Source organism: Ornithorhynchus anatinus, chromosome 1 (genome assembly GCF_004115215.2).
Source record: "Ornithorhynchus anatinus isolate Pmale09 chromosome 1, mOrnAna1.pri.v4, whole genome shotgun sequence".
Taxonomy (NCBI): Eukaryota; Metazoa; Chordata; class Mammalia; order Monotremata; family Ornithorhynchidae; genus Ornithorhynchus; species Ornithorhynchus anatinus.
Window position 1 is genome coordinate 98,311,507 of NC_041728.1, and position 21,928 is coordinate 98,333,434.

Below are 21,928 nucleotides of genomic sequence, written 5' to 3' on the forward strand. Positions count from 1 at the left end.
CTTTCAATCATTATAACCACCACTCTCCCCATATTCAAAGTCCTGCTAAAATCAAATCTCCTCCAGGAAGCCTTCCCTGACTAATCTCTCACCTCCCTACCCCATTTTCCCTTCTAACTGCTTCATCTGTGCCCTCAAATCTGTACCCCCAATACACTCTGCTCCTACAGCACTTACACACTTCTCTCTGTTGATATCGGTACCTGTAGTTTATTTTAATATCTGTCTCCCCGCCTAGAGTGAAAGCTCTTTGATCTAAGGAATAGCGTCTACCTACTCTATTGTATTCTCCCGAGCGTTTAGTGCAATGCTCTGCATACAGTAAGCTCTCAATAAATACCATTGATTGGTATGTACAATGACTACATGGAGGATTTGTCTTGGGTAATTTTCTGTACATGTCTTTGTACTTCTTGCTTCTTTGAGATGGTCTCTAAGTATGGGAGTTACATTTTAGATATTGAGCAGTTGCAATTCAGTTAAGAGCTATCATAATGAAAGGATGCATGGCTTATAATATCAATAGAAAGCTTTACAGTATTTGTTGAGATCTGTTAGCAGTGAGGAAGATAATTAGAATATATATCATGAGTTCTTTTTTGTTTGTTTCATAGGCTGCATTTCAGATTCTCAGAAGGGATCAGGTGTTGGGAGATCATTTTCTTTAAGTTGGAGAAGCCATCCTGATGTTACAGAACCGATGCGATTCAGGAGTGCTACTACATCTGGGGCACCAGGAGTTGAAAAAGCAAGAAACATTGTCCGTCAGAAAGCAACTGGTAAGAAATTGAAGGAGTCTCTTAAATGTTCAGAAGTTTTAAAACCTAACTAAAATCAGACTTGTAAATAAGGGAAGAGATCAAGTGGGCTTTAGAATGTATAGGATGCCGAGTAGTCATTTATGTTTCTGAAGTTATATTTGATCCAAGGAAACCCTGATTGAAAAGTTTTACTTAAAATTATTGAAAAGATACGGAGGATGAACAACTTTCACAGCAGACCTTTTCCCTTCCCCAAGCTTTTGAATGACCAGAATCAGTGGAACCTCAGGACTGTTTGTTTAAACGTGCCTCCGTTATTATGAAAGAAAGAAAATGAAATTACTGAGAGCTCTTTATCAATCAGTCAATTCATTGATTAATTCATCACTGTGCGAAGCACAGTAATATACACTTGGGCAAGTTCAGTGCAACAGAGTTGGTAGACATGATCCCCCCCCACAAGTAGCTTACAATTTACAGGGGTAGACAGACATTTAAATAGATTAGGGTTGGAGAAAGAGTAGAATGAATATAAGGGTATTTATGTAAATATTGTGGGGCTGGGGTATCAAAGTAGCTCGTTTATGAAGCTAAAGGAAGTATGAATGTATCTTTGGTGAACCTCTTATTTGTACACCTGATCTAGCCAAGAGGCAGTTATTTTTATTGTATTTAGATTCAAGAGGATAAGTTTAATTTCTCTTAACTAAAAGGCACCTTGAGCTCAAGGAATAGTCTGATCCCTCTGCACTCTCCCAAGCACTGAGACCATGCTAGGTGCCCAGTAGCCACTCAGTAAAATCAATCAATTGATTGATTGATTGGAGTTAAGGATGGGTTTGATTTACAAGGAAGTACATATTTTTCTCAAAATCAGTGGTGGGCCATGGAGTCGGTCTATTATTTTTTCAAACAAAATATTAATTAGATTGATTCCCATCTGGGGGAAAGAAAATACCTGACCAAGCATTACATTTTAATTGCAGTATAATTAATGAGTTAATAGATAGTAAACATTTAATCAGCGAATGTTCTGCAGCTTGGTACATTGTTTAATTATTGTTCTTTAAAGCCTCAATTCAAAATCAGTTCCTTTGTTTGAAAATGAAAAAAATGATTGAGTGGATCCAACATTATTGTAACTGTGTCACGTAAAAAGAGTCTTCATTATCCCTTTAAAGAAATAATTCCTTTTATTTTAGGAGAGCAGTGTTTAGAGTTTTGAGACTATCCCTGCCCTTGTCAGGACTTTAAAAAAAAAACAGAATTTATAGATGTGTGCTGAGTGCTATAATTAAGAATTGAATAAGGAAAAATGATGAAAAAGAAAAGATTTAACCCCTTCCCATCAACAGCTCAGATAGGTTTCCTTTGGCAGAGTCCAAACGAGGCAGACGAAAAGAGGAGGTTGAGGAGTATCAAGTGATAAATTGAGCAATCTAAGTGCCATTTCACCTTTACCACAGTGTCATCCCCACTACTAATTTGCAGATTAGTTATCCTTCAGCAACCTTCAAATGCTAGGTCTTACAAGGATGTTGAAAGAAAAGATCCTCTTAAATGTTAATAAGTGGAATAAAGTTGCAGTTCGGGAGGGGAAGTCCATTAAATGAAGGAATGTCACTTGACTGGTATGGTACTCAGAGCTCATTACATACCTTCGGCCGCTCATCCGTGATATATGAAAAGTCAAAGTGGCTCATCCCAAACAAACCTCAGTGAAAGGCGGAGAGGTATCAGACACCAGCCGATGAGCTAAAAGAAGCGTACTCAGTCTCACATGGGAGGAGGAAGTCACAGAACACTTGATGCATGACATTTTTGCTTTAGAAGCTTATTCAGTGTTTATTAAGCCTTACCGATAGGGTAAATTTGATCGTAACAGTGGTGACATGACATGAATAATGTGAAGTAAATTGATATTTCGCTGCACCTCAAAAATCCTACTCAGTAAGAACTTTTATTATCCATCATGTTTGGGAATTGAGGTTCAATTTAGTTAAAGCACATCTAAGAGAGTTGTCCAGCAGGGAGGGGTCTTTTTGTAATCGCACACCTTTCGAAGCCCAGGAAGATGTCGGCATCCTGGGACTGCTTCCATTCGATATTAATTAGTGAGACTGTTGGCTGATCATATTAGGAGGTAACGTCTCCTGAAGTACTTTGCTTTTTAATCGTAATAGCAGAGTGGTATGCAGCCTGACGCCCTAAGGACAGACCGCAGTGAGGAGAGGATGCCAAAACTGTTTGATAATAAGCGTAGCAGAATGTCAGCCGATATCCCAGTGGAGGACTCAAAATATTTAGTACATTCCTCTACAAGGATCTATCCATCAGTGAATAGAGAGTATCCTAAATGCCAGCCAGTAAGGTGCAAGGCAGCACAGCTTTTACTGTATCAATAAAATAAAAATCTCATGGGGGTTTCCTGGCCTTCTGTATGCACGTTCAGTTTGGGGTATTTAAATCCTAAAGTAAGAATATGTTGGTTAATATTTAGAAATTCAGATGAAGTTTTTAGGCTTTTGGAGCCCATTAAAAGCATCCTCAAAGAGTACCCAGAGAAAAATAAAATTGTTACAAATGTTCTTCTGATGTAATTATTGCTTTATGTTTCCTGGAAGCTAAGCGAAGCCAGTCTATCAGCAACTGTGTCCATCTTTATGAGGCTTTGCCAACCACTAAAAGTGTTCCTCTTCTGCTTCACACTATGAGCTCTCTTTTACCTGGTATCTCTTACACTTCTCACTCTCCCAGGCTTTCAGGTACTGTACTTACAGCACTCTTGTATATGAATGTCCCTCATGGTTTTAATACCACATGTTCTGGCTTTTTCTCCTGGGTTTCTTTTAAGGGGATTGAAATTTTAAGTTGCTTGACTTGGTGTGCTCGGCGTCACAAAACCTGTGTTTTAAATCAGGTTTTCCCTGAGATTTACTATCATAAATTCAGCAGTTCTTATTACATCTGCCTTTTTTATCAATGGTATCTGTGGCAAGATGAAAACTGCTGTTTATATTAAGTTTCCTGTGCTGAGCATGTCAAAAAAGTAACACATTTTTTGATGGGAAGAATATAGTAGAGGCTTTAGAAGATATTCTGTGTTTTGAAAGGGGAATTTTCAGAAGTGGTTGGTGGGGGGGAGTTCTGTTGGGATTGTTATTGTACTCTCCCAAGCGCTTAATACAGTCTCTGCACACCGTAAGCATTCAATAAATATGACTGAATGAATGAATTGCATAAAATTACAGATAATTGCATGTGTTCCCAGCCCGATAAAAATAAACTAGAGAAGAAAATTGTCCAGCCAGCCAAGGGTTATTTTGACCTTGACAGTGCTGATTCACTTATTAATCACTAGTCAATTCAAACAAATGAATGTGATTGCTAAAAAATCCCCAAAAAGACCATTGCTGAGAATTCCAACAAAGAAACAAGGCATATTGACAATTTCGTATTGACAAATTGTCTTTAACCTCATGAGTTGTGGGCATGGTCATTTTCTGGTTTTCTCCTCCTGATTTTCCCATCACAGTAGACAGCACCACCACCCTAGGATCCCTGTCTTACAAGCCCGTAACCTTGGCATAATCCTCGACTCATCTCGCTCATTCAATCCACATATTCAGTCTGTCACCAAATCCTATCTGTTCAACCTTCACAATATCGCTAAAATCTATCCTTTCCTCTCCCATCCAAATTGCTACCAAGCTGATCCAAGCACTTATCCCACCTGGACTAGTGCATCAGCCTCCTCACTGGCTTCCCTGCTTCTTGTTTTTCCCCATTCCACTCTGCTGCCCTATTCACTCTATTTCTACAAAGCCATTCAGTGTATTTTTCCCCACCCCTCAAGAATCTCCAGTGATCTACATCAAACAGGAAACCCCTTACTAATGCCTTTGAAGCACTCAATCACCTTTTTCCCTCCTATCTTACCTTGTCGCTCACTTTGCTCCTCTAATACCAACCTACTCACTCCCTCGATCTCGTCTATCTCACCCTGGACTCCTCACCCACATCCTGCCTCAGCTCTGGACCTCCCTCTCTTTTCATATCTGACAGGCCATCACCTTCAAAGACTTATTAAAATCACATCTCCTCCTAGAGGCCTTCCCTGACTAAGCCTTCATTTCCCCCACTCCCTTCCCCTTCTGCATCAGCCCCACACTTGGATTTGTATCCTTTATTCACCCCGCCCTCAGCCCCACAGCGCCTCTGAGCATATCTGTAATTTATTTTAATGTCTCTCTGCCCCGCTAAACCTTAGGCTCTTGTGGGCAGGGAACAGGTCTGCCAATGCTGTTATATTGTAATCTGCCAAGCACTTGGTCCGGTGTTCTGCCTACAGTAAGCCCTGGATAAATACGGTTGACTGATTGTCTGATTTTAGACTTTTGTTGCGCTATGGTTAATTAATTCCTGTTGTAGTAGCTTCGATTATATTGAGAAGCAGGGTGGCCTAATGGAAAAAGCACGGGTTGGGGAATCAGAGGACCTGGGTTTGAATCCCAGCTCCGTCACTTGTCTGGTGAGTGACCTTGGGTAAGTCACTTAAGTTTCCTGTGCCTCAGTTAGCTTACCTGTAAAATGGGGATTAAGACTCCGAGCCTCTTGTTGAACATAGACTGTGTCCAACCTGATTAGCTTGTATCTGCGCCAGTGCTCAGTACAGTGCCTGGCACATAGTAAACACATAACAAGTACCATGAAAAGTATTATAAATAATCTATTTAATCTACTGTGAACAATTTGTATATCAGTTTTCTTGAAACCATAAAAAAGTATTCAGCATTATTTAAATAGCAAGCTTTGTACTTATATCTGATGTGAGAAGCAGCATGGCCTAGTGGCTAGAGCACGGGCCTGGGAGTCAGAAAGACCTGGGTTCTAATCCCTGCTCTGCCACTTGTCTGTTGTGCGATCTTGGGCAAGCCACTTTACTTCTGTGTGCCGCAGTTACCTCATCTGTAAAACTGTGAGGCCCTTGTGGGTCAGGTACTGTGTGCAACCTGATTATCTTGTATTGACCCCAGCGCTTAGTATAGCATCTGGCACATAGTAAGTGCTTAAAAATACCACATAAAAAATGATGTGTATATATATTTTACTTAGGATTGAATGCAAATTGCAATTTTCTTAGGTAAGGTTAAAACTGGTGAGAGGAGTTAGTGACAGGAAGGAAATTGGCACCATCCAGTTGGATTATTCAATGTGTGACCCTTATGAGCCAGGTGAAAATTCTGCTGAGTCAAAATCGTAAAAAAGTTTAATTTTTTTTTACAGTTTTCTCCCCAGTTTGTTAAAAAAAAGAAATCGACATCATAACTGTGACAAATTGTCCTTCCTTCAGAATTAGTTGGTCTGGGGCAGTTTATACTCTTAAAAATTCACTGATTCGAACAGTGGAAAATAATTTGATAAAATGAAGTCACAAAATGTCTCCTCCTGCTACGATTATTTGGGAAAATCTCTAGAATATTAATATATTTTAATTTCAGATTTGCACGTGTATCATACTTATAAGACCTCAATACAAGATGAACATAATTTAGGGAAACATAAATCTGGCCACATAATGTCACCCCATCCACCTTTAGAATCGGTCTAGTTTCAGACTATTAAATATTATGAATGCCCAATATAGTTTATTATTAAATGCAAATTTCCTTCTGTTTATGGTTAGAGCCAGTTTTCTCATATTTTGGTCACAGAAGGGTCATGTTTTTAAACACGATTAGTTAAAATGAGTTATCGAGGGGTTGAACATTTCTTTAAGAAAGCAGAATATAGGTAGTTCTTTGGACAGGGACCATGTCTACCAACATTATTGTATTGGACTCTCTCAAGCGCTTAATACAGTGCTGACACAGTAAGTGCTCAATAAATGTCATTGATTGATTGTGTATTCCATCTCACTAAGTGGCAGCTACCTTTCTTTATTGTCAAAGGTTAGGTAGGGCTTCCAGTCGTGGGTATTACTTCCAGATCAGATTCAGAGGCTTCCTGCTTACGTTGAGCTGCAAATTGACTCTCAGAGGTGCTAATTCCCCCTTCTCTTCTAGTTTGCCGTGCCATTCCAGAGAGTTAGCAGGGAACTTAGTCTTGGTCTTGCCTGACTCGGGGCCACTGAAGGCAGTCCATCTTTATATATGTCCGTGTGAGCAAAGATAAATTGTTAATTACAGAGGAGGCTCTGATGAGGTTTTGTTTTGAAATAATATTCCTTTCTAATTGTAGAACCGGATTTTCTTTACAAATCTTCTGTTTATAGAGTGAACGAAACGGCTTTTAGATAGCTAAAACCGGCAGGTTCCCATGGAGTCTCAGAGAAACCTGAAGTTCTAATTTCATTTTATCAGCGTGGGCAGTTGGGCTGCAGTGACTCAGATTTCATTGGCTAATTTAAATGAGCTAAACTTCCTTGATCTGAACAAAGATCCAGTTCAGATCCGTGACCTCTGGGCATTTTATATTTGGCCCATCCCCAGCTCCCCGGCTCTGATGTACATAGTTTTAAATTATATAAGTTGCGTATTCATATTGTCTGTCTCCCTCTCTAGACTGGGAACTCATTATGGGCAGGAAACATGTCTGCTAATTCTGTTGTATTGTCCTCTCCCAAGCGCTTAGTACAGTGCCGTGCACATAGTAAGCACTCAATAAGTACAACTGATTGATTACTTAAAACTTGGAGCTGGGAATGATAACGTATGAATGGTTGTGGTAAGTCTGAGAAAACGTGCTGCCGCATGACGAAAACCCCCATGAAAATTCTGAATTGCCGAGTTTCCCGGTAGCCCCCTAATAGTATTTTTGGGTTTATCTTCTGTTCTCGGCTTGCGTTTCTGGTTTTCATTAGTCTAAATCAATTTTAACAATTAGCCCGCAGAGACGTTGCTCGGTGTCTTGTCTGTTCCTAACGGAGCCAGCAGAGGGAACCCAAGAATTGTGAAAAATGAAGAAGCGGGTGGAGAAGAGAGTGAACTTTGTGAGAAAATCCTCAAGCATTTTGCCAACACCGCCCTTTAATAGATGCCCAGATTTGCATATCTATATGATTAAGGCATTCAGAAATTCGTCGGCAGTTGGCCTTTAGACTGTTACTTTGGGGCAAATGTTTTGTTTGGTTGTCGGTCTCCCCCTTCTAGGCTGTGAGCCCGTTGTTGGATAGAGATCATCTCTATCTGTTGCTACATTGTACTTTCCAAGCGCTCAGTACAGTGCTCTGTGCGCAGTAAGCGCTCAATAAATACGATTGAATGAATGAAATGGTTTTGAGCCCTATTTCTCTGAGTCGGTAATTCCCAACAACTGCAGGTGCCCTGGACTGTCAAATTAAAAGTGGGCAGGTTCCACTTTATAGGAACTGGGAAAGCCCACCACTTCAGGTTTCGGCTAAAGACTTGAACTTTGTTTGAGGAATGGGCTCTTCCTGTCGTTTTACCAAGGCAAAACCACGCTAGAGCAACTTATTTGGAAGGCCTTTTAGCCAGCATGGCAGGTACTGTGCCAGGAGAGGGAGGAGGAAGAGTACGCACGTGTCTGTATGTGTGTGTGTGTGTGTGACAGTGGAAACACTCAAATTGGAAAGCGATGGCTCTGTTGCTATTTAGCATCTCACCAGATGGTGAGCCTCATTTGCTTTTAAAAGATGCCGTCTGAGTTTTGGTCCAAGCTTTTGCTTGCTTCAGCTTCTAAACCCACCAGCCGTTATCCACCAGCTTAAAGAAACGAAATTCAATCCTTTTCTCAGGAAAATGTGTTTTTTGGGCTGTTTTTAGGTGGGATGTTGTCATTTAGAAACGGTTTTTGGGCTCCCTCTACTGGCTGTAGATTAATTATTAGGGAATAGAAACCAGCTCCGTCACAGGCCCCATTGTTTCTGGCATCTTGCATAATTAGGGTACACAATGAAGGCAGACGACCAAGAGGAACCATCTGGTTCCATCCTGGTGTAGGCATAAGGCGAGGAAGTGGGGTTAGGGTAGGCTCTGAGTTTTGTGGAGTTTAAAAAAAATTGCCCTTCCCCTTCATTTTGCTGCCATTGTTCTCATCTGTCCGTCTGCCCCGATTAGACCATAAGCCCGTCACACGGCAGGGACCGTCTCTATCTGTTGCCGACTTGTTCATTCCAAGCGCTTAGTACAGTGCTCTGCACATAGTAAAGCGCTCGATAAATACTACTGAATGAATTTTGCCCGCGTTGCCTCTTCTATCATTAGCCGTTGGCTAGTGCCGGAATTGTCCCCGAGGAAGAGAGGAAACGGCATCCAGGTGGGGAGAGGCGTTGTCTTTCTTCCTTTCACATTCATTAGACTTAACAGCCCAAATTCCACTTCTGGGTTCAAGTCGAATGGCCTAAATGTGGAATTCGGTGTGCCACTTTGGTGGTGGTTAGGTCTGGGTCTGTGGAAGAAGCCCTGAAATGGCCTCCATTTCTGGACACAGGATCTTCATTTTTGGTGCCTAGACAACCAGGAGCGGGGACAGGACTGCTGGACTGGACAAAGATGTTTGCTTTAGCCGGAAGGGCAGCAGAATGAGCTACCAGACCAAGTCCGGGCAGTGTTTTGTCTTTTCAAATTGAGATGCTATTTAAAAAAAACCCAAAAAACCCAGAACACCCCACTGCTTCACCACCAAATTCAACAGCAACAAAATGCCCCCGAAGAAATCCCACTAGTATTATTTCACTATTCTGGCTCTCATCATTATATAGGATCATCGTAACATCGATAAATATGGGTAAGGATGGTGAATATATATATATATAAAAATATGTCAATACACAAATATAGACTGCTACATTTTAAACTATCAGAAAAGGCAGATTAATAATCAGATAAAGTAAGCTCCTTTTGGTCAGGGAATGTGTTCTTTGTATTGTACTATCCCAAGTGCTTAAGACAATGCTCTGCACACAGTAAGCACTCAATAAATTCCATTGATTGGTTGATTAATAAAATCAGTTTTCACCATGAATCCAGATTAATTTGTTTATAACTATCAGTGATATGTATTGAGTGCTGTTGTGTGCAGCGCTCACTGTACTAAGCGCTTGAGAGAGTAAAAGAGTTGGGAGAGAAGTACTCTCCCCACAGTATATGACCCAAAAGCATGTAGAATTGGGGAAGTTAAACCTGATTGGGTATTTTTCGGAAAAACTAGGTGAGAATATTACTGATAAAGTTGGGCTTCTCAATTTCTTACAGAGGCAAAATTCAGTATCTCTCTAGTACTGTGGCAATAGCCAGTTCTGGCAGCTTCAAAGAGCTGTGTAATTTTCCTATGCATTTCTGTACAGGGCAGTGATTTGATTATTTTACCTTGCCAAGGGAAGTGTGCTTTTTGTGCTTTGGAATTGGGGAAGAATAGAAAAATGTTTTGGGTTTAAAATGATAAGACTTAGAATTCAACTTTTTTCGATTGTGTAGACATCATATTTTAAAAAATAAGGGAACCATGTATTTAACTAGAATGACTCGGACATTGTCACCTTGTTTAGATAAAGCTAAGAAAAACTCATGAATTTCTGCCTTTTCTTTGCTTTCTGTGAAATAGTCCGGGTTTTCCTCCACCATAATTCCCAGATCTGACACTTCCTCTTCATCCAAATGGCCATCACCTCAGTCCAGGCATTCTTCATAATGCAGCCAGACTATCTGCCTCTTCACTGGTTTCCCTGTCTCCAGACTCTTCCTTTTCCAGGCCATGCTTGACTTCGCTGTTAGGTCATTTTTCTAAAACGTTGCTCTGCCCATGTCTTTTCACTCCTCAGCAACCCTCAAAGGCTACCTTTGTTTCTCCACATCAATCAGAACCTCCTCATCATTAAGGCACCCTATCAGTTTTCCTGCTTTTGCTTATCTATCATTTCCTCCCCTATTCTCAGCTCTCCCTCTTCATTCCCTTCCATATTAATGTCACTGTACTTCTTTCTCTGCTCTTCCACTTTTGATCCCTTTTTACTACCTGGAAGTCCCTCCCACTTCAGACTCACCAGACAGCTGTTGTCCCTTTCTCACTCTAAAGCCCTCCTGAAAACCTATTTCCTCCAGGAGACGTTCTCCAATGGGACTGAAGCTTCCTAAGTAGCATCCTCCAACGGCTTCCCGTAGCATTTACATTTGTATACCTTGATACTCGTGCATTTTCCTGACGCAGATTAATTGTACTCATTTGCCTATTTAACCTCTCGTACTTTTCTGTATAATTGTGGTATCTGTGAATGGTTTGTGCCTGTCAGTACCATCTCTTCCGCTAAATTGTAAGGTCCATGAGGACAGTGTCCATGCCTTACCTAATAGTAATCTTCCAAGAACTTTGTCCAGGGCTTTGAAAAAAGTAGATATTTAGTAAACACCGTTAATTGATCGATATTAATTTTCTTCTTCATCTTCCCCATTATGTCTAACCTCTATTAATACCCTAACCTACCCTAGGAAACAATTATACAGATCAAACTCGCCTCTCGACCCGAAAAGTCTAAATTGTTATCTTTCTTTGGACTGCTTAGGGTTTCCGATGATTTTGTTTTTAATCTTCTCCCTCCCTTTGATGAAACCATTTAGGAAAATGAGAGAAATGTATTCTTGTGGGGAATTCTATGGCTAGATCATTTTATCACTCATTTTTTGCTAAAAGAATGCATTTGGTATTTCAGAGTAGCACTAGATTAATATTTATTTGAAAGTGTTGCAGTGACAAAAATAAATAATCCTTGAGACAAATGTCTTTGTATTTTAATTGAACATCCACAGATGTTGAAGAGTGTCAACAGCTGGAAAATGGAGCGGGCATAGAATCCACTGGCCTGTTGGTTGACCAGGAACAGCAAATAACTCGTAGCAGCAGCACTTCAGATATTTCTGAGTCCTTTCGAGGTAATTTATGGGGCACGGCTTTGAGGGAAATGCAGGTTTGCAAATTCCAGGAACAAAAAGAAAACGTTTGTAGTTTGCATTTGTGTATTTTGCACCATGCATATTCTCCATCTTGGAGTGCCTGTGCAGCGCTGTAAACCTTTGGAATGTGTGCTCACTGATATGCATGTATGTAATGCATGGAGAACGTGCACGGAGAAGCAACGTGGCTTAGTGGAAAGATCTGGGGCTTTGGAGTCAGAGGTCGTGGGTTCTAATCCCAGCTCCACCACTTACCAGCTTTGTGACTTTGGGCAAATCACTTAACTTATCTGTGCCTCAGTTAGTTACCTCATCTGTAAAACGGGGATTGAGACCATGAGCCCCACGTGGGATAACTTGATTACCTTGTATCTAACCCAGCACTTAGAACAGTGCTGGGCACAAAGTAAGCACTTAACAATTACCAACATTATCATTATTATTATTATTACTACCGTGAATGATTTTTCACCAGAAATCTTCCTCTCTTACTACTTCAGCCTGAGATGAGCTTTTTTATTTCATTAGAAAATCTGCAGGTTGAAGAGTGTATAGCCATGAGGAGAAATGGCTTAACAAGAAGCCAGATTTCTTTTGAAAATGCAAATTGCCTGTCATCAGTAATTCTCATATGATTACCTTTTGCATAATAACTCTCTGCTCAACTGGAATGTCTAGAATATCTACCTTTCATTATATTTATTGTGGTTTTTTTTTACTTTTTACCACTTAATCACTCTCCAGGCAAAAAGAATGAGAACTCCCAGAATCTGTGTCCTTCAGACTCCAGATCTGTTCAAGAAAACAAAGGGTACATGAAGAAAGAAAATGAAGGACCCACGGTAAGCCTTATTAATGTTATTTACCTTTGAATTCACTTTTGGAATAGTCTGTGAATATTTTAATTGAATTCTGATAGATCTGATTGTACCTAGTTTTTTTTTCTCATTTCTCTGAGGCCTCTGCCAGCTCTAATTCATATTCATGATTCATACAGGTATATTGTGAAAATACTAAATTAACACATTGCCCTGAAATTAAGAACAAAAACTGATCAACCCATATTTTTGCCCTTTCCCTACAAGCCAAACTATATCACCATTCTATATTCCTGACTGGTTAACTGAGCAAGTGACCATTTCCAGGATGGTTCTGAATAATACTTATATTCTGGGAATATGCTGTTACAGTTCCAGGTGACAAATCGTTTTTGCCAGGGTAGAGGAAAAGCTCAGATTCACAAAGTTGCCAGATTAAGAGGTTTCCAGGCCCATCTTAGAGCATCATCGGAGAAGCAGCGTGGCTCAGTGGAAAGAGCCTGGGCTTTGGAGTCAGAGCTCCTGAGTTCGAATACCAGCTCTGCCACTTGTTGGCTGTGTGACTGTGGGCAAGTCACTTAACTTCTCTGTGCCTCAGTTCCCTCATCTGTAAAATGGGGATTAAGACTGTGAGCCCCACGTGGGACAACCTGATTCCCCTGTGTCTACCCCAGCTCTTAGAACAGTGCTCTGCACATAGTAAGCGCTTAACAAATACCAAATACCAACATTACTACGGCCTTGAGGGGGTCCCCTGAAGCCTTTCTGGGGTAACCCAGACCTCAGAGGTTATCCTGGCGGGGCTCATCTAAGGTTTGACCATGGAAGAAACCAGGCATTCCCCTCCCTGAGCTTTGAGGAGGAATTGTGTCTGCCAATTTATACTGTACTTTCCCAAACTTTTAGTACAGTGCTCTGCACACAGCGTGGCTTAGTGGAAAGAGCGCGGGCTTTGGAGTCGGTCATGGGTTCTAATCCCAGCTTCACCACTTGTCAGCTGTGTGACTTTGGGCACATCACTTAACTTCTCTGTGCCTCTGTTACCTCACTTGGAAATGGGGATTAAGACTGTGAGCCCCACGTGGGAGAACCTGATTACTTTGTATCTACCCCAGCTCTTAGAACAGTGCTTGGCACATAGTAAGCGCTTAAACACCATCGTTATTATCATTATTATTTTGCTCTATTGGTACTCTTCCAGGGACTTCGTAGAGTGCTCTGCACACCGTAAGCACTCAATAAATACCATCGATTGATCAGCATAGGCCCCATTATAGGAGTTACTGGTGTGAGTGACTTGACCATCAGATCTTTGCAGTTCTAATGAGTGTAGGAGCTGCAGAGTGGCAACATTTTGGGGATAGCACTGTACGGCTTAGTAACAATAATATTGTACATTCCAAGCGCTTAGTACAGTGCTCTGCACATAGTAAGCACTCAGTAAATATGATTGAATGAATAATAGACTAAACAGCGATCTGAAAGAGCTGCACCCCTTCCTAAATTTGTAAATCACCCCCCTGCTTTGTGGTGGAGGAGACCGGCTCACGATATGAGTTAGTAGTGAACCGACTACTAAGGTAAGGGTGTAGGGAATCAGCCACAGCATATTTAGTAGTCTTCTGTAGTGGAGCGATTTAATCAGATGTCAATTGCAAAGTGAAATCCTCAAGTTGAAGTCTTGGGTAATTTTTAATTTGATTAAAACGAACACAATACGTTAAAAAGAAAAATAACGGCCTCCTTTTAGCTATTATCATTGATTGAGTTTTGTTTTTAGGAATTTGTACAAGAAACTTCTGTGATCTTCTTTAAATGAAAAATATCCTGTTTTCAATGAATTCAATATGTTCTTTGTCTGAAGATTTTAGTACGAAGAAGCAGCAGCCCAGCTGAATTGGATTTGAAAGATGATTCTCAGCAGATGCAAGGAAAATGTAGGGAAAGACAAAAGAGTAAGTGGTGGGAAATGGGAATATTTTCCTGGCTTACGTTCATTTGAGAAACCTCAGAGCTAATAGTGATGCCCTTTGATTTTCAACTGTTTCTGCTTTGGAAAAATGAAGCCCAGTTGCTCACTCTCCACCTCGTGTTGGTTTTTAGGTGAGAGCATTAGTAGCGATACCTCCATCGGTTATGGTAACGAGGTAGAGATGAATTCCTGGCGACCATTTGAGGAAGATCAAGAAGCGAACATCCCACCGGATGTTGCCGGGGATTCAGGTGCTCAACACTGGCTACAGTTGAGTCCTACAGATGCTGCAAATCTAACAGGTATTTTCTTTTCCTATAGCTACTCTGCTTCTTACACCTGTGTCACAGATGGCTAAGTAGTAGATAAGAGTGGATAAGTAAGAGGGAGAGGGTGGATTGAGTGCCTCAAAGCAAATGATTAGGAATTTCTACTGGATGTAGAAAGGCCTGGGCAGCAATTGGAGGTTTCTGAGGAGTGGAGAGACATGTGCCCAACAGCGTTTTAGAAAAATGATGTGGGCAGGAGAGTGGAGTAAGGGCCAAAGAGGGGAGAGGCGGATGCAGTATTCACATTGGGTATATCAAGGGCCTCTACTAACATGGGGGGCCTTTGGATTGAGATGATTCTAAAAATGTTGAGAAATAAAAGCCGACAAAATATGGCCGAAGAGTGAACATTGGGGTGGAAGGATAAGGAGGAGTCAAGGATAATGCCAAGAATACAGGCTTGAGGGATGGGGAGGAAGTGCTTTTTTCAACTGGATGGGAAAGTTAGGTGGAGGAGAGAATTTGTGTGGGAAAATGAGCTCGGTGTCGGACCTAGTAACCTTGAGGTTCCAGTGGAATATCTAGGTAGAGATGTCCGGGAGGTAGGAGGGAGTACGAGATTGCAGAGGAGAGCGGTCGGGGCGAACGAAGGAGATCTGGGAATCGTTTGCATGACGTTAGTACAGTTGAAGTGGATGAACTCCTCAAAGGAGTAAGTGTAGGAAGAGAAGAGAAGGGGTCCCACGATGGAGATTTGTGGGCCACCCATAGGAGTGGGAGGCAGAGGAGAAGCCAGTGAAAGAGATCAAGAATATCTTCAATCCACTTTAAGGATTGACTTGAGAACCACTGGCTTTAAAGCACTCAGTCAGTTTGCCTTCTCCTATCGTACCTCACTAATCTCCCATTACAGCCCAGCCCACACATTTCACTCCTCAGAGAAGCAGCATGGCATAGAGGATAGAGCACTGACCTGGGAGTCAGAGGTCATGGGTTCTAATCCTGCCTCCATCTCAGGCAAGTCACTTAATTTCTCTCTCTGTGCCTCAGTTACCTCATCTGTAAAATGGGGATTGAGACTGTGAGCCCCCTGTGGGACAGGGACCGTGTCCAATCTGATTAGCTTGTATCTACCCCAGTGCTTAGAACAGTGCTTGACACATAGTAAGTGCTTAACAAATACCAGTATTATTATGAGAAGCAGCATGTCTATTTAGTCGCCATTGTTTTTATGAGATGTTCTTCCCCTTGACTCTATTTATTGCCATTGTTCTTGTCTGTCCGTCTCCCCCGATTAGACCGTAAGCCCGTCAGAGGGCAGGGACTGTCTCTATCTGTTGCCGACTTGTACATTCCAAGCGCTTAGTACAGTGCTCTGCACATAGTAAGCGCTCAATAAATACTATTGAATGAATGACCTAGTGGATAGAACACGGGCTTGGGAGTCAGAAGGTCATGGCTTCTAATCCCAGCTCAGCCATTTGCTCTATGATCTTGGGCAAGTCACTTCACTTCTCTGGGCCTCAGTTGCCTCACCTGTAAAATGAGGATAGAGACTGTGAGCCCCATATAGGACAGGGACTCTGTCCAACCTGATTTGCTTGTATCCACCCCACTCCTTAGTACAGTGTCTGGCACTTGGTAAGCACTTAACAGATACCATAATTATGATGATTGTGCCAGCTTGTTTCACTCTGCCCCTATTTCGTCTATCTCTCTTGCTGACCGCTTTCCCACATCCTCCCTCTGGCATGCACACCTGTTCCCTTCCATATATTCTAGACTACCACTCTCCCAACCTTCAAAGCCTTATTGCGAAGTAGTGCGGCATAGTGGATAAAGCACGGGCCTGGGTTCTAATCGCGGTTCTGCCACTTGTCTGCTGTGTGACCTTGGGCAAGTCACTGCACTTCTTTGGGCTTCAGTTACCTCATCTGTAAAATGGGGACTGACACTATGAGCCCCACATGGGCCAGGGACTGCGTCCAACCCGATTTGCTTGTGTCCACCCCAGTGCTTAGTACGGTGCCTGCCACGTAGTATCATTATTATTATTGAGGTCACGTCTCCTCCAAGAAGCCTTCCCCCATATTAAACCCTCTTTCCTTCCACTCCCTCTCCCATCTGTGTGGTCTGTGCTCTTTCCATACTCACCCCATCATCAACCCCACAGTGCTTATGCTTATATCTTTAAATCATATATTTATAAATTATATTAATCTCTGTCCCCCCCCCAGACTGTAAACTCACTGTGGCCAGGGAACGTATCTACCAACTCTGTGTATCGAACTCTCCCAAGCGCTTAGTACAGTGTTTTCCACACTATAAGTGCTCCTTAAATACCACTGATGATCCGACTATAGAGATGAAAAGAGAACCAGGAACTGTATGAGAAAAACCGAAGGTAAATAGTGTTTCCAAGAGAAGAGCGTTGGCCAGTGTTGAAGGCAGCCAGGAGATTGAGGAGGAATTGGATGAAGCAACGTCCCTAGGATTTGGCAAGAAAGGTCATTGGGGATTTTGGAGAGAGCGTCTCAGTAGAGCCAAGAGGGCAGAAACCAGATTGCAGAGGGTCAAGAAGGAAGTTGGAGAAGAGGAAAATTGTAGCTGAGATAAAAATACCTGCTTGAATTTGTCATGTAGGGCGGTGTAACTTTTAGGTTCGTAAATGATTTCAACAGGAATATTTTCAGTGCTACAGCCGAGAATCAGTATTAACAGTAATTCCTGATTCTCCCTGCATGTTCACGGTTGTACCTTTTTCTGGTCTCAATATAAGTCCCTTTCAGTAATCAATCATATCTCCAGTGTAACTTGCATGTGATTATGAAGCAGCGTGGCTCAGTGGAAAGATCCCGGGCTTGGGAGTCAGAGGCCATGGGTTTGAATCCTGGCTCTGCCACCTGTCAGCTGTGTGACTGTGGGCAAGTCATTTAACTTCTCTGTGCCTCAGTTACCTAATCTGGAAAATGGGGATGAAGACTGTGAACCTCACATGGGACAATCTGATCATCCAGTATCTCTCCCAGCACTTATTCATTCAGTAGTATTTATTGAGCACTTACTATGTGCAGAGCACTGTACTAAGCGCTTGGAATGAACAAGTCGGCAACAGATGGAGACAGTCCCTGCCGTTTGACGGGCTTACAGTCTAATCGGGGGAGACGGACAGACGAGAACGATGGCGATAAATAGAGTCGAGGGGAAGAACAGCTCGTAAAAACAATGGCAACTACATAGAATCGAGGCGATGTACAATTCATTAACAAAATAAATAGGGTAATGGAAATATATACAGTCGAGCGGACGAGTACAGTGCTGTGGGGATGGGAAGGGAGAGGTGGAGGAGCAGAGGGAAAGGGGGAAAAGAGGGTTTAGCTGCGGAGAGGTGAAGGGGGGTGGTAGAGGGAGTAGAGGGAGAAGAGGAGCTCAGTCTGGGAAGGCCTCTCGGAGGAGGTGAGTTTTAAGTAGGGTTTTGAAGAGGGGAAGAGAATCAGTTTGGCGGAGGTGAGGAGGGAGGGCGTTCCGGGACCGCGGGAGGACGTGGCCCGGGGGTCGATGGCGGGATGGGCGAGACCGAGGGACGGTGAGGAGGTGGGCGGCGGAGGAGCGGAGCGTGCGGGGTGGGTGGTAGAAGAGAGAAGCTTAGAACAGTCCTCTGCACAGAGTAAGCGCTTAACAAATACCAACATTATTATTCCACCCTGGGGCATCGCTACCATCTTCCTCTAATGAATGGAGTTGGTTATCATCGTACCTTGTTTTTGGAGGGGTTGCTGTGCAACTCCAACCTGAAGCCGTGAAATTTCAGGCAGGCGATCGCCGCTAGTCCCCGAGGGTTCTGTGGCCGAGTTCGAGCTGTCGTCCGTGATCCTATTTGGAGCACATCCCCTGATCTCATGCCCTTCGGGGCCCACCCTTCCTGGAAAGCTGGGTTCCGACTGCTGCCGTGACGTTATCGGTGGGAAAGGGTAGGACTGTGGCCTAAGAGAAAGAGCCCGAGCCTGGAAGGCAGAGGGCCTGGCTTCTAATTCGCAGTTTCTAATCCCAATGGTAGCACTTACCTGCTGTGAGATCTTGGGCAGGTCACTTAATTCCTCTCCGTGCCACCGTTTCCTCAACCGAGAGTCTGATGAGGGACAGGGACCGTGCTCCCCTGGTTAACTTGTCTGCCCCAGTACTTAGTAAAGCTCTTGGCATGTAGAAAGCGTTTAACCAATACCACCCTTATTATAACCGGGGTGGACAGGGGAGGGACCAGGTTCCTCTTGAGTAGGTTTCTGATTTCGTCTTTATTGCCGTATTCTACTTTCAAAGCGCTTAGTGCGGTGCTCTGCATGCAGTAAGCGCTCAATAAATAAGATTGAATTGAATAATAGTCCTTGGAGGTCTTAATTCCTCTACGTGCCTCCATTTCCTCAACTGTGAGTCTGATGAGGGACGGGGACCGTGTCTCCCCTGGTTAACTTGTCTGCCCCAGCACTTAGTAAAGCTCTTGGCATGTAGAAAGCGTTTACCAAATACCACCCTTATTATAACCGCGTTGGACAGGGGAGGGACCAGGCTCCTCTGGGTAGGTTTCTGATTTCATCTTTATCGCTGTATTGTACTTTCAAAGCGCTTAGTACGGTGCTCTGCACGCAGTAAGTGCTCAGTAAATAAGATTGAATTGAATAATAGACCTTGGAGGTCTCAAACGCACTGTGAAAGGATTACCAGATTGCTGAACTGATGAAAATGACACTATCAAGTTGATAACCTCTGTCTATTCACAAGTATTAACTACTAGGTGAGAAGCAGCATGGCGCAGTGGATAGAGCACAGGCTTGGGAGTCAGAAGGTCATGGGTTCTAATCCCAGCTCTTCCAGTTGTCCGCTGTGTGACCTTGGGCGAGTCACTTCACTGTGCCTCAGTTGCCTCATCTGTAAAATGGGGATTAAGACTGTGAGCCCCAAAGGGACAACCAGATTACCTTATATCTGCCCCAGTCCTTAGGACAGTGCTTGGCACATAGTAAGAGCTTAACAAAAACTACTACTCTAATTGTTACTAGTATTAATACCAATAACAGTAGTCTATTTAGCAGTTCCTGGCCCAAAGAGGCCACTGTTTCGGAGCACCAGCATTTCTCGGCATTATTGGCCTCACTTAATTCATGCCAATTGTAGCAGAATTTGGAAATCTAGTTCTGCCAAGTCGACACCATCTTGAAACAAGTCCTCAGTCTTTTAAGCGTTCTAAACTATCAACCAGCAACCTCTTTGGGTGGTTGCTAGGTAGTTAGTCACATGGAGTAGAGGATTAGAGCACGGGCCTGGGAGTCAGAAGGTTGTGGGTTCTAATCCCGGGCTCCGCCACTTTTCTGCTGTGTGACCTTGGGTTAATCACTTCAGTTCTGTGCCTCAGTTTCCTCATCTGAAAAATGGGGATCGAGACTCTGAGCCCAAGGAGGGACAGGGACTGTGTCTCACCCGATTTGCTTGTATCCGCCTCAACACTTAAGACAGTGTTTGGCATGTAGTAAATTCTCGTGGTGGCTATCCATCAGGGCACACGCAGATTAACCCGGAAGCCAGCCCCCACCAGATTTCTTATCACTGGTCACCATTAGCATTGTCTCAGAAGACTCTCTGAATCTTTGGTCAGCAGCCACGAATATCATTAACATTATAATTAGCTACTGCACTGTTTGGTGTTCATTGATGTGTATTCCTTCTAGGTGGCCCTTTATTTTGTCTTGTCATGCACCCCAAATCTCCAAATGGTTTGTAATGAATCCTTTTCTTTATGGTATTTTTTAATAATAATGTTGGTATTTGTTAAGCGCTTACTATGTGCCGAGCACTGTTCTAAGCGCTGGCGTAGACATAGGGGAATCAGGTCGTCCCACGTGGGGCTCACAGTCTTAATCCCCATTTTACAGATGAGGGAACTGAGGCACAGAGAAGTTAAGTGACTTGCCCGCAGTCACACAGCCAACAAGTGGCAGAGCTGGGATTTGAACTCATGAGCCCTGACTCCAAAGCCCGTGCTCTTTTCCACTGAGCCACGCTGCTTCTCTAAGCTTCTGCTTCTTTTAAGCACTTTGTATGTATCAAGCACCGTTCCAGGGATTGGGCTAGGTATAAATAATAATGTTGGTATTTGTTAGGTGCTTACTATGTGCAGAGCACTGTTCTAAGCGCTGGGGGAGATACAGGGTAATCAGGCTGTCCCTCGTGAGGCTCACAGTTAATCCCCATTTTACAGATGAGGTCACTGAGACACAGAGAAGTGAAGTGACTTGCCCACAGTCACGCAGCTGACAAGTGGCAGAGCCGGGATTTGCACCCATGACCTCTGGCTCCCAAGCCCATGCTCTTTCCACTGAGCCATGCTGCTTCTCTTAATATAGAGTAATCATATTACTCTCAATATAAAGTAATCATATTGCACACAGTCCCTGTTCCACACGGGGCTCACAGTCCTACCATAAGTATGAGAGAGAACAGGTAAGGAAACTCCACTTTACGGTTGAGAAAACCGAGGCACAGACAAGTTAAGTGACTTGCCCAGGGTCTCGTAGCAGGCAGGTGGTGGTGGTTTTAAGTGGTGGCCCATGCTTTTTCTACTAGGTTATGCTGCTCCTTAAAGTCATGTCGTGAAATAATAAATGTGTAGCTTAAATTCTCTCGCTTCCCCTTAAAGAAGTTGCTTCCTTTGACCCCCATCCTAGTGGTGTAAATGTTTTGATCTCAGCTCTTCTGACTCCGCAGTCTCCTTTAGGGCAAGACATTCATGCTTTCCTCCTGTAGGCAATACATTTACAGTGCAAACTTCTGTCACCCTTACCTTGGACATTCAGCTCTACTGGGAGGGCAATCCAATCCAGTTCTGTGGAGCTATCCCCATTGTATATTTTTATGTTATCATTAAAGTGCTTATTATGTGACGGGCACTGTTCTAAGCGTTGGGGAAGATACAAGTTAATCAGGATGGACAGAGTCCCTGCCCCACATAGAACTCACAGTCTAAGTTAGAGAATAGCTATCGAATCCCCATTTTTCAGTTGAGGAAACTGAGGCGCAGAGAAGTGAATCGACTTGCCCGAGGGCACACAGCAGACAGCTGGTTGCGCCGGGATAAGCACTCAGGTCATCCGACTTCCAGTCCTGTGCTCTTCATTCAGTCATATTTATTGAGCTCTTAACTTTGGGCAGA

General features: G+C 43.0%; 1 protein-coding gene across 1 annotated transcript in view; it reads left to right on the forward strand.

Annotated features, from left to right (window-relative positions):
- Positions 1–21,928, forward strand: part of RALGAPA2 (Ral GTPase activating protein catalytic subunit alpha 2) — a 368,955-nt gene that overhangs the window by 131,998 nt on the left and 215,029 nt on the right. The window contains exons 16-20 of the mRNA XM_029070298.2: positions 615–779; positions 11,525–11,647; positions 12,413–12,510; positions 14,351–14,441; positions 14,590–14,760. Of these exons, the coding sequence (XP_028926131.1) occupies positions 615–779; positions 11,525–11,647; positions 12,413–12,510; positions 14,351–14,441; positions 14,590–14,760 (648 nt within the window). The remainder of the gene's footprint in view (positions 1–614; positions 780–11,524; positions 11,648–12,412; positions 12,511–14,350; positions 14,442–14,589; positions 14,761–21,928) is intronic.